Raw genomic sequence first — 13,819 nt, forward strand, 5'->3', positions numbered from 1 at the left:
AAATTTAAATGCTGCATTTTTACTGTAAAATATTTTTTTAATAAATTGGCCTAAAGCAGTTACAGTCAGGACAATAAAAATAAATTAACAGGCATTTAGTTTTTAAAGGGATTCAGTAAGAGTAACAACATTCCTTGAATTTCTAAACATTAAATATTCCTTTTTTATTTTATGATATGAATTAAGTTTTGATTAAATGCTACTTAATTCCATGATACATGGTGTATTAACTTGCATTATAGTGTTACGCAGGGGTGCAACAACAGGAGGGGGCAAGGGTATTTTGCCTCCCCCCCCCCCCCTCTGAAACCTTGAAGTGGGGGCAAACGGGGACAAAGAAAGTGCTGTGTAATCAATTTTTAGATAATAAAACTGCTTAAATAGCACCATTTTCCACCTTGAAAAACAAATTTTCCCGGGGGAGGACCCCCGGACCCCCCGCTTCAATAGGGGGAATCGATGATTCTTTATAAAAAAGGTATATTGCCCCCCCCCCCCCCCCCCTTTGGGAATTTAGTTGTTGCGCCTCTGGTGTTCCGTATTTCTGTTTTGACTCAATTCACCACACAATCCTGTCCCAGCCTAGTGCTGCGAGCTTGAAGGCTTGTCGCGGCAGGCTTGAACCGAGCGCTTGTTGCTATCTGTGCGTGTCTGTGGGTGGGGCACAGACTGCTTCCTGAGGTACCGCACGGGGTTCCGGCTGGACCGACGGGCGGTGAGGTCGTCCCTGTCCGTGTCCTCCGTGCACGAGTGCGAGGCAGAGTGCTACAACCACAAGCACTTCGTCTGCAACACCTTCAGCTTCAGGTGAGCCTTCCGCACGCGCAAACGCACGGCGCGTTCGCGACTCCTGCGACACAAACATTCCTCGACACAGGTTCATTTACAACACAACACAACACAACTCCTGCGAGAGAACTGAATCATTCTTCGACAAAAATTCATTTACAACACAACACAACTCCTGCGAGAGAACTGGATCATTCTTCGACACAAATTCATTTACAACACAACACAACTCCTGCGAGAGAACTGGATCATTCTTCGACACAAATTCATTTACAACACAACACAACTCCTACGAGAGAGCTGAATCATTCATGGGCGTCGCAACCGGGGGGGGGGGGGGGGGAGTAAGGGACACGCCTCCCCCCCCAATAATAAAAGTCTTCAATTTTGTCCCCTCCAATAATATATTTAGTTTCGTAGTTATATTAAAAATATGATTTCAGTGATATAACCCATATGTTGCACATGGTGCATTTAGTCCAATCGTGGTAATGTAAGCACTGTGTTTTTACAAATTTGTTCTCTGAAAATATTTTTTATAAAAAATAAATTATATATTGCAACCAACTATAATTAGAATATCTAGGAAAGAAAATTGCCTAAAAACCATCATTTTGCACCTTCAAACCCCAAATTTTCCCGGGAGAGGTCCCCCGGACCCCCCGCTTTTTCTCCAGGGGATGGATATTCCTCAACAACTAAATCAATTGCAGTCCGCCCCATAAAATATATCCTTGCGACGCCCATGGAATCATTCATTGACACTAATTCATTTACAACACAACTCCTACGAGAGAGCTGAATCATTCCTCGACACAAATTCATTTACAATACAACACAACTTCTGCGAGAGAGCTGAATCATTCCTCGACACAAATTCATTTACAACACAACACAACTCCTACGAGAGAGCTGAATCATTCCTCGACAGAAATTCATTTACAACACAACACAACTCCTGCAAGAGAGCTGAATCATTCCTCGACACAAATTCATTTACAACATGTCTACTCTGAAACAATGTCTCGCATTCAAATAATTTCTTTCCCAGTTAGGGTATTTTATACCTCCTGAAACAGCTGTCTGTACATAAATACAACATCTAACAGTTTTGTTTGTTCCCATCTTAAAAAATACCTTGGCTATTTTACTGTTCACATAAAAAGTTTAAACTTTAAAGGAATATTTTACAACTAAAACTTAACACTCTTTATTTTTTAACTGTTATATTTTATTAAACATGAGCTTGTTCAGCATACACCGACGATGGCAGTAGTTACTATAACTTACTGGATGTAACACTATAATATAAAGTTTTATCTCTAAACTTCAATTACAATAATGGTGTTGTATAGTTATCACTTACTTATTACTTACATTTTCAATTCTTAAATATGAATTATCAACTTTGTCTTCGATTTTTTTGATCCTGTGTCTCTGGATTATATCTTACCTGAACCTCATGATAAAAACCAAATAATTTTATTCTATTGTGGTTTTCAGTAATGGTTAATATCTCGAAAAGTGATATGAAATAGTTACCATAAACGTTTCTATACTTCTTAATTTGCCAAAATGTTGTGGCACACCCACTGCGACTTCGCTGCTCTCTGGCTGGGAATCTGTGGCAGACGCAGCATTCGAAATTTGAAGAGGAGCCGATGACTGAAGAATTTTGCACCTCCCAGTTGAACGCATGAGAAGTCTGAAATTTTGGGAGATAAATAGGCCCTTCAAAGGCTATTTTAACGTGGTTTTGACGTATCGAAACAGTCCTAATTGGAACTAGAGTTTTAACGGATATTTACGCGTACTTATGTTTAAAAAAAAAATCCAAGCAGTGAGACAGTATAGCAGCACTAAAAAATGTAAAATAATTATATGTTTAACAAATAAATAAAGTTGAACCGGCTACAAGGGTCGTATGCAGACTGGAGTAGTTCAGTTTAGCTGTAAGGTGTGTTTGCGTATGAAAGAGGTTGAACTGGCTACGAGGGTAGTATCTTTGAATATATATACTGTATAGAAGTCGCGAGTGGATAGGATTTACTCTACGTTTTTCAGGAGCGTATGATGAGCAGCTTGGGAACTTCACCGCTGCAGTGCGCTGCCGTAACGCCCTGTATCGTCTTTGTTGTTATTTACACGTTAGAGCGCAGCACTGTCGCCCGCTGTCATTCCCCCGCACCACACCACCCAACATTCACTGCAGCTCAAGGTCGTTCCACGGGAGGGGGAAGGGGTGTTTGAAGAGTTCGACACTTGTCCGCTAGGGACCACCACAAGTCGATGCCCCTAGAGATGGTGGCAATTGCGCCGGTGAATCAACCAACTACCTCAAACCGTATTAGAAATTTTAACCTGGGCTGGCGACTTCTATACAGTATATATATTCAAAGGTAGTATGCAGAAGACTGGAGTAGTTCTGTTCAGCTGTGAGGTGTGTATCGACGCCCCGACAGGTACAGCCTGGAGCCCAGCTTCCCGGCAGACAACTGCCAGCTGAGCGAGCGGCCGTACCGCGAGCTGGACGCCTACACCGAGGTGCTGCCGGACCGCGACTACGACATCTACGTGCGAGGCGACCACCCGGGCACCTGCCTCGCCCCCCTGCCCGCGCAACATCCCCCCGGCCGCCCGCACATAGGTACGCCCTCCTCCGCTAGTGTCCGCTGCAGCCTGGCTGCCATGTCAGTATTCCTCGAGCTCTTCCTTCTATCTTTTACAGTAATGCAAAACGCATACAATTTTTTTTTTGACGTGATGTCTTATAAATCGATGAACGCCGGCTGCACGCACGAAAAAAGCATGACTCATCGTCACGTTCCGCCTGAAGCCGAGCGTTGCAAGAACCGGCCAACCACCGTGCGAGGAAAATCTTCCATAATATCAAACAGGTTGAATCGGGCTTTTTAAACTAATTGTTCGTGATTATATTTAAACAAATTATTTAAATTAAATTTGCAAAAAACCTGTAAATAATATTTGAAAATGAAAAAAAGTATGCATAATTTCATCAATGTTTTCTTATGACGCTATCACGTAAAATTATCGTACTTAATTCGACTTTACAGACAACCCCCCTTTTTTTAATATTGAAAACACCCAAAATTAAGCATGATTTTTTTTTTAGTTAACAGAAAAATAACAGTTTTAAAAAAAGGGTGGGGTTTCGTCTGTAAAGTCAGTTTACGGACGATAATTTTACTTGATAACGTCATAAGAAAACATTGATGAAAAATTTAATACTATTTAATTTTCAAATATTATCTACAGTTTTTTGCAAAATTAAATTGAAATAATTTGTTTAAATGTAATCATGAACAATTAGTTAGAAAGCCTGTCTTAACCTTTTTGATATTATAGAAGATTTTCTCGCGCGGTGGTTGGCCGGTCCTTGCACGCTCGACTCAGGCGGAACGTGACAATGAGTCATGCTTTTTCGTACGCGAAGCCGGCGTTCATTGATTTATAAGACGTTATCTCGTCAAAAAACCATAGCAGATTTGGTCGTCGTTATCTAAACTGGGTAGTCACACCATTTAATTTTTTTCAAGTTAAAACATGTGAGATTCCGCCCAGCGGATGTGTTATTTGTTAGTTTCTTGCTGAAATTTGAAGCTGTAGGATAATCCTTGACTGCTTTCTATTTCAGAATTGCAGCTAACAGCATTTCTTTTTTCGCTACTTCTCCGGCTGGTATTATTTTTTCTCCATAAATGGAAATACATATAATGACCCCTAAAGTAAGAACATTTATAAAGAGAAAACAATATTTCAGCATTTCCAAAAGGGAACAAAAAAAAAGTGTTTATTGCAAATATGACCTTTAATGACTTCAAACTTCCAAAATATATATTGAACTGGAAAGTAAATAACAAATGCACTTGTGCTACCAGCAAGTTGTTATTGAGTAAGGGTATACCGACACAAGTTTTGTTCACGAAACCACCAAGATATTTAGTGATACATTTCACTACAAATTCAAAACTTTGTATACATGTAAAATTTTTTTAAAAAAATGATATTATAAACCTCAACACAGAAAAAAAATTCATGCTCTTGATATAGTAAGGACAAGTGAAGGTAAATACAGGGTTTGTTCATAAAGTATCGCAAGTAATTTTATTGTGAATCGACTTTTCTTTTTAATAATTGTTTTCTCTCTTTATAGTTAGAAAATTTTAAATTGAATATTTATTTTATTACAATGATAAGACTTTAAACAGAGCTATGTTCCTAGAAGTATCTTGGCTTCTGGGCTGTAGACGTGCCCTTGGGCAAAAAAATTCACCGACGTTTCGGTCGACATTGCAGTCACCATGTAGGTAACTGCTCCCTGATGATGGTGACTGCAATGTCGACCGAAACGTCGGTGAATTTTTTTTTTGCCCAAGCACGCGGCTACAACCCAGAGGGCGAGCTACTTCAGACAATGGCTGTGAAAGCCTGCGAACATTACGTTCCTAGAGTTGAATCAGAAAGGGATCTGCATGCGATGACCGTGAGACTGAACAAGCGCTGGACAACTGTATTGTTAGAGACCTGAAAAAATCGCGGATTCAATTCGCGATACGCTAAAATTCCAATAGGTACACACCAATGCTGCTTCTGCCATTGGCTCACAACTCATCTTCAGGACTCTGGGCCAATAAGAAACAATCAACCAAATCTGTAACGAATCACAGGCTACTACGTTGGGACGTCTCACACGACAGCAGCCAATGAGTGGGTGACATTTGACCGAGTATACATAGAGCTGTGGAGTTCATCCTAACGGTCATTGAGCCCGCGAATTTTTCCGGTCCCTATGTATCGTGTAGTCGGTAGGTGTGGTGAAGCTGGCCATGTTGGCAAGCCTGGGGCGTGCTTGCAGAGTGCTTCATCAGGGTGCGCACGGGCCAGCGCCTGGACCACGCTGTCGTCAAGGAGTCCCTGAGCGCGCGCTCCGTCGTCGACTGCGAGATCGAGTGCCTGCGCTCGCGCTTCTTCACCTGCCGCCTCTTCAGCTACAGGTGCTCGTCACTGCAGCGATGCCTCATTTCCCGCGGCACACTTCCGTGGCCTCCAGCAGATGTTACATCACCTGCAGTCAGACCCGTCCAGAGAAACAAAGGACCCAGGGGCAGGGGCGTAGCCAGGGGGAAGGAGGGTTTTAGGGGTTCAAACACCCCCCCCTCCCCCCTTAGCACCAAATCTTTAATTAATTTCTTATTCATCACTCAAACAAATTTCATATTAAAATTAATAAAATTTTTACTATTACAATATTTATATTTAAGTACCGAAGACTGCTAAAATAGCACTATTTTACACCTTAAAAACCAAATTTTCCCGGGGGAGGACCCCCCGACCCCCAGCTTTAATACAGGAGGGGGGGCCATGCTTCATAAGACCCCCCATACAAAAATCCTGGCTACGCCACTGCCCAGGGGCCAACAATACAGAATGTCCATAATAGAATGTGCCAGTTATAAAAATTAATAGTACCAACTTCAAGCGTTATAGTGCGTTAAAGAGTAACTCCCAACAGTTTTAGGTAAGCACATGCACGAATTCTACTTTTTGTTGTTTTCTCGCTTGCAGCGCGAAAGAATGGCTCTTTCCCCCCAATATGTAGAGGGTGAACCTGTAAACTTTGTTTGGCAGCAGGGTGGAGCCCCTCCCCATTGGAACCTCTTTGTACGAGAGTGGTTGGACATCGAAGTTCCTGACCGTTGGATTGGTCGTAGTGGTCGAGACGACAGAGATCTTTTTACGCTGGCCTCCACGTTCACCTGACATAAACGCCATGCAATTTTTTTCCCCCCCTGGACTAGAGATACTCTAAAGTGATCACCATGATTATAATATCTAATTATTAAGTAAAATCAAATAAAAGACAGGACTGTCTCCTTAATTTTCATATCACATCCATTCATACCGTAACTATCATAAGGCTTGGTTCCTTAAATCTGTTTACAACTGTATACAAATATTTCTCTCTTGTCGCTACACTGAATCGCTGCGGCTAGGAGGAAAGTATTATAACTGCAAACTAACTTTATAATTTTACTTTATCGACCTCTTGTTTTCAAAAAAAAAAATTAAAATAATTTTAATAACTGTGTGAATTTTAAGATACCATCATTTGTTTTTTTTTTTTACGTTCAGTTGTTTTACCAACACTTTCGTAATATCTAGTATGTGTGCAAGGGCGCCCATATGAAAGTTTGTAAGGGGGGGGTAGAATTTGTAGGGGGAGGGGGCAAACCATCACAAATGACAAAAAAATGGCCTTAAAGGACTCAAAATTTGCCCAAAATGCTCAAGAACACCTAATTTTTTTTTTCTTTGCCTGAAAGCTAGGGGGAGCCACGGAGGTATGGGCGCCCTTGTATGTGAGGGTACACGACTCTCCGAGCGAGGGCGACTGCAGACTGCAGAGCACTCTGGTGCGCAGGTACGGCTCGGCGGTGATCGGCGGCGCGCCCCACAACTGCCAACTGTCGGACTGGCCCTTCGCGCAGCTGGACCCGCGCCGAGACGTGCGGGACGACGCAGAGTACGAGCTGTACGAGCGAGGCAGCTACGGCCACGGCTGCGAGGTGGACCGCCGCCTGCCCGCGCCGGCCCCCGACCGCCCGGGGACAGCCCGTGAGTGCCACCGCACGTCACTTAGAAACACACAACTTAGAACAGTCATAACTTAGAAAAACGTTACTTAGAACTGTCATAAGTTAGAACGATGATAACTTAGAAACACATAACTTAGAAACACGCAACGCAGAACCACACAACTTAGAAACATCGTAATGTAGAGTCATAACTTAGAAACACACAACTTAAAACTGTCATAACTTATAAACACGCAAAGCAAAAACCACATAACTTAGAACTATCATAAGATAGAGACACACAACTTAGAACAGGAATAACTTAGAAGATTCTATCTTGTGTGTTTCTAAGTTGTGACAGCACCCTGTTTTTACAGTAAATAATACAATGAAGTCCCGTTAAACCGAACTAATTAAGACTGAGATCTGTTTGGATTACCATATTAGCTGAATAACTGCTGTAATATAAAAGTCTGTAGTAAAATACATACGTATAGGCATTAAGTGGACACACAACATAGCCTATAACACTTTTAAAACCACAAAAATCACTAAAACGTTGACAGTTGAGTCAATCATTAAAAATAATTTTTAAAATACAACAAAAAAAAAAGTCAAGTCTTTTAAAATATATTTTTTTCATCCTAAACTCATTTGGATCAGCCGAATTTCCAGACAGACAGGTTCGGATTAGCGGGACTCCACTGTATGACGTCTTATAATCAAAGCTTGTCGTTTCAAAACCCAAGTCTGGCTCCAAGCAGGCACACTGCAAGGGCGCGTACACACTGGCGAGCCGAGCAGGACCACGTGCACTGCTCGCGTCGATCCGAAGAAAGTCGGTTTTTTCGACGAACACAAAGGGATTCGCACTGCTAGTGTGGACGCGTTTGTGGCAAGTTTGTCTGTTCGGCAGTGCCCGCGAACCTGTACCGGACATTTAGCCTGTAGCCACCCAACGGCGGCGTTTTATTTTTTCTTAACCTTCAAACCAGCCGTAACTAAGGCCGCACCACCCATCGCCAACAAAGCTACATTTTCCTCGCGAGAGGACATGACCGCTGCCACCGCTGAAAGTAAGACTATCATCCGTTCGTCGTCGGTTTGCTTGTCCGATGGATCGTGGGATGTTCGTTGAAACAAATTGTCACCGCGAACATGCACGAGTGATTCACGAGCGGTCCGCGCACCGCTCGGCTCGCCAGTGTGTGCGCGCCCTAACGTCTCCTCCTGCGTGTGCCGTGCAGAGTGCTACGTGGCCTACGGAAGCCCCGCGCGCCTGCTGCCGTCCGCGGTGAAGACCCAGCTGTCCGTGCCCTCGGAGGCCGACTGCAAGGCGGAGTGCGACAGGAGCCGGGACAAGTTCATCTTCTACTGCGCCGCCTTCAGTTTCTGGTGAGAGCCTGTCCTCTGTCCGCTTCACTCGCCAAGTTGAGCTCATTCCGATTATTATCTACTATTCCCAGGGGCGTAGGAACCAGGGGGGACAGGGGGGACGTGTCCCCCTGAACTTTTTGGGTGGAGGGGACTGTCCCCCCCAACTTTCTAGACCGTGATATTTTTATTTTATAATATTATTCTGCCCAACTTTATTTGTAATTTCTTCATTCTCAAATTTTATGTTAAGGAAACAATAATAATTTTAACATCGATGTATCCAATGGTTGGATACAAAATCTGCTTAAAAAGCGCTATTTTGCACTTTTAAAATCAAAATTTTCCGGTGGAGGACCCCCGGACCCCCCGTCTTAGTAAGAGGGGAATGGGTTTACATGACATCAAAATCATTATTTGTCCCCCCCAATTTGATGAACACAGCTACGCCAATGCTATTCCCGAATTTTATTATGAATGGTATTTTTTTCTTCAAAAAAATGAAAAGAGTGCAGCAGCTGATGTTTTGTATGCATTACCTGGCTTACACAGGAGGTTCGCACACATCTGCAATAAACTTCCCTGACTTTTTTCCTGACCAAAATTTCAAATTTCACTGACTAACGTTTTTTTTTTTTTTTTTTAATAACTTACCTATTTTGCAATTTTTTTTTTTTTCAAAATGAATAAAGGAAATCAATCCTCAACCATCCCAATAGCTAGCAGGGTTCTCTCTCCTCTCTCTTTCTTTATTCCAAACAAGCCTTGATACTCACTACATGAAGTGTTTTACTGTGCACTAAAACACCATCTGAGCAAAAAAAATTCTTTCATAGTTTGGTTGATGGCAGACTGTATCATACATTTTCCCTTAAAATTGTTACTTAAGAATTTCCATGACTTTTCCAGGACTTCTAGTAAATTTCCAGACTTTTCCTGATTTTCCCTGATTTTCCCTGACTTTCCAGAATGTAGACATCCTGTAATGGAAACACAGAAACTGAACTTCAAGCTAGTTACCAGAGACAATTAGTAGGTAAGAATTTTAGCTATGAAAATTTCCCAACTTTTTACAAAAAACAGGTAAATTGTAGTGAATAATTAAAGACAAAATTTGCTACAAAAGACAATATAAAAGATGTCTACCATATCTGGGTGAATCTTTTGCAGAATTCTTTCTTAAAACATTTTTATATTACAGAATAATTTTTACATATAAAAAGCAAAATTAAAAATATTATGAAATAGATCTATTTACATTAACATCCTAACTTTTAGATCCGAAAACTAAACTCTTTTAAGAGATCATTCCATTTGATTAAATGGTCAGTCTCCAAAGTACATATATTTACTGTGAAAATATTAACTGAATTGGGACAAATAAAAAATAAAAAATAAAAAAAACACAAGTTAGCAAAATGCTGGGTATTAAAGTTCCATGACTTCCAACCATTACTGTTTATTCCAACACCATCACTGTTTAATTCAGTAATGTTACTGTTTACTTATTTCAGGTCTTTTTCGTGGCTTTCATGACCAGCCTTTGGGTTTTGTTACCTTTTCATGACTTCTAGACACCCATACATACATATATCCATAATCCTAAATCATGCTTCATACCTTCCTGTGCAATCCAAAATTAATTAGTTTCTAAGGACCCCTTAACTTCATCGCCTCCATCACGATCAGGAGGTACTAAACAATTTGTAATATCACAAATCCCACAAGAAAATAAAAAAAGTTAAGTGGTTAAATAATATGGTGGCTAGTTCAATTCTTACAGATAAGCCGATTCTGTTCAGAATTAACTCTGAAACATATATCTAACCCAAGAATAGGGTCTATCTGAACTTTGCACCCTACTATTTAATATTTTAGTTTAAGAAGTGAGATTAAAAAAATATAAAACACGAATTCAAAAGTTTTTTTTTTATATATAAAATGTAATCAAGTGGCCAGAAATTCGCCAATTGCACTGCGCAAAGTGTTGTTGGCTGCCAAGTCAGAAACAAAAGAACGTTAAAATGACCACCATTTATCCATTACTTGTACGCTATCAGTCTTTATTAAGGAGATTTTAAGGATACGTAATGAAATCTAAGGAGCTTTAAGGGACCCTTATTTAATTGAAGATAAATAAGGACTTGATATTAAGGTGGTGTACAAACCTTGCAAATAAAAATAAAAACAGCATAGAAAAGTAAAACAACAAGTGAGTGTAGCAGAGTGTGAAGCGAGGTGAGAAGATAGATCAGCCTCTTTCAGCGTATTAAAAACGCACATGACCTAATAACCCAGCGCTCATGTCCACGAATACATTTTTCTTTTAGAACTTAAGACTAGATGTCAACACAAACAACTGTGTACTAAAATTTTCCTAGCTTTTCCCTGACTAATTTTTCTTTTAAAGATCCATCAGTATTTACATTTACGCAAACAATAAAACACACGTAAAAGAAATGCAAAATAAGTTTATGCCAAATACTAAACTCTACAAAATAATCAACTCTCTTGAAAAATTATGAGCTAATCCATCCAGAAGTAGTATAAAAATTACATAGGTCTAAAATAAACTACAAAATAAACAAAATAAAAAAAAGTGTCAGGATCTATACTGAATTTATTTACAAAACATCTACCATGCTTAGAATCTTCAATCTCCTTAGGGGTATTTTTTTTTATTAATAAGCTGAATTGGACTTAATAAAACTGGATTTTACCAAAAATAGTGTGCTATAACAGCCAACCAGCTACAAGCACGAGATTTATCGTACAAAACGCTGATATTCGTACAATATTTCAGACATTTAATTTCTCAGTTTCTATTATAAATAGTGACTCCGTAACCAGATGTCTAAATCTGTAATAATTACCGAGGATTCATAATTCTTGGCAGCACTGAAATGTTAGAAATTGTTTCGCAGAAATTAATTTCAAACATGCGACACTGTTGGAAGCACTGGTCGTCCAGCAAACAGCAGTGGTGCCATCAGGCCACCTTTAAAGGGGCAATTGCCCCAGGCCCACATATTCCTCCGGGCCACGTTCCCCAAAAGTTAGGAATTTTAATTATGATGAAATGACGTTTCTAATCTTTTTATACAACATTTGAGAATTATGTTAAATCATATAAAGTTAGCTCATTGTTTCTTGTGATTTACAGGAAGACTAAATAGTATACTAATCAAGATATTTGAATGAGCTGAAAATTATTCACAGCTAAATACTCCTGTAAAATTAAATAACTATAGTGAATTGTAGACAGAATGTAAAAAAAAAAAAAGGAAATTAATTTATTATTAAAAAAAATTACTATTGTGGGAAATCCCAGCCTATACTGTAAATCCCTATTCTGTGGGGGGAAAAAACACATTATATGGAGAATCCTCCTCCTGTGGTTTTAAGTCCCATTCAGATGTGCAGATATTAGCTTGACTTCAGTTCTTTGATGTTGTTAACTTTTCTGGTTCAACATGAGTGGCAGAAAGCAGGGATGTTGTATGGCTTTCATTTATGAATGCAGAGAACCAAAATAACCAACACAAAAACATTTTTTATTTGATGTGACGTCTAATAAATCGATGAATGCCGGCTGCACGCACAAAAAAGTGTCCCGTTACACACATTGTCCCGTTATGCTGATGCTGTGTCCTGTTACACTCATTGTACGCTTGCGCTGCATCTATCATTTCATCAATGTTTTGTTATGACGTTGTCACGTTAAACTATCGTTCGTAAAGTGACTTTACAGACAACCAATTTTTTTTAACTCTGCTACTAACTCTTACAACTGGTAGGGAGCGAAAGAGACGGTGGTGAAGGGGTGCTTGACCGCCGTGCTCGCAGGAGCAAGCAGGACTACCACAGCGCGGCCACGCCCAACTGCCTGCTGACGGACGTGGAGCAGCACGACCTGCGGCCGGGGCTGGACTACGCCCACGAGGCCGGCCACTGGCTGTTCGCGTGGGACGGCCGCGACCCGCGCTGCTCCGAGCGGGTCCCCCACCGCCCGCCCTCCGGCCCCCTGGGCCACCTCGCCTGTGAGTGCACGTCCGACGAGTCTCCTGGTGCGAGCGCACCCGCCCGGGCACACACACAGTGTACAAACCGGGAAGCCTACAACTCACGTAGTTTCCGTTCCCTGCAAGAATTTCCGAAGATTTCCGAAGTTTTGCTTTTTGGTATGAACGCCGCTTAAGCCGCTAAATCAGAAGTTTCCAATGAAAACAAGCATGTTGTGACCGACCTAACCTAACCTAACCTAACATAACCTAACCTAACCTAACCTAACCTAACCTAACCTAACCTAACCTAACCTAACCTAACCTAACCTAACCTAACCTAACCTAACCTAACCTAACCTAACCCAACCTAACCCAACCCAACCCAACCCAACCCAACCCTTCGAATTTTTTTTTAATTTCAATTTTTTGAGAGAAATCCGAAGTTGCACGAACGTGGTATGTAACCGAAACTACGTGAGTTGTAGGCTACCGGTACAAACCATGCGTATTACAAACTGCTCAAAATATCCCAGTGGTGTCCGTTTTCCGAAAAGCAATTAATAACATGCTTAGGGCGGATAAGTTCAGCAAACTCGCCATTATCCGCGCATGCTACGAAAAAAACGCAGCACATGTGTAAATGTGTATTGTATTGCAAGTGAGCAAATTTGAACTCTACTGGCGAGTGTATTGTGTGCAGTGTACAGTAAAACGCCACAGGCCCTCTCGGAACTCGTGCAGTAGGCTGGCATGCGTTGCTATTTTTGTCTGTCACACTTTTGTTTCTAGTCGTAGGGTTGAGCGCTTTTGTGTTTACATTACTGAAATGTGTTGTTATGTTAATTATTCAGTAAAATACTAAAATTTTAGCATTATTTAAAAATTTTTACTATTAATTGTAACTTTTACTGTACATAATTTTTTAGATTTTTAAGTTGAATTTAATGTTTCCTTTTGGTTCTTTTGTGGATTATCCGCGATTTTCACTATCCGCAATAGCCCTGCCACATAATTTCGCAGATAATCGGGAGTGTACTGTAGCTATCTTTTCAGATA

At 40.7% G+C, this 13,819-nt stretch overlaps 1 protein-coding gene across 1 annotated transcript in view; it reads left to right on the forward strand.

The window, feature by feature from the left end:
- LOC134540006 (uncharacterized) overlaps positions 1–13,819 on the forward strand; it is a 64,286-nt gene that overhangs the window by 37,757 nt on the left and 12,710 nt on the right. The window contains exons 6-11 of the mRNA XM_063382424.1: positions 669–807; positions 3,252–3,436; positions 5,666–5,804; positions 7,232–7,425; positions 8,633–8,780; positions 12,606–12,799. Of these exons, the coding sequence (XP_063238494.1) occupies positions 669–807; positions 3,252–3,436; positions 5,666–5,804; positions 7,232–7,425; positions 8,633–8,780; positions 12,606–12,799 (999 nt within the window). The remainder of the gene's footprint in view (positions 1–668; positions 808–3,251; positions 3,437–5,665; positions 5,805–7,231; positions 7,426–8,632; positions 8,781–12,605; positions 12,800–13,819) is intronic.

Source organism: Bacillus rossius, chromosome 16 (assembly GCF_032445375.1).
Source record: "Bacillus rossius redtenbacheri isolate Brsri chromosome 16, Brsri_v3, whole genome shotgun sequence".
Classification (NCBI taxonomy): Eukaryota; Metazoa; Arthropoda; class Insecta; order Phasmatodea; family Bacillidae; genus Bacillus; species Bacillus rossius.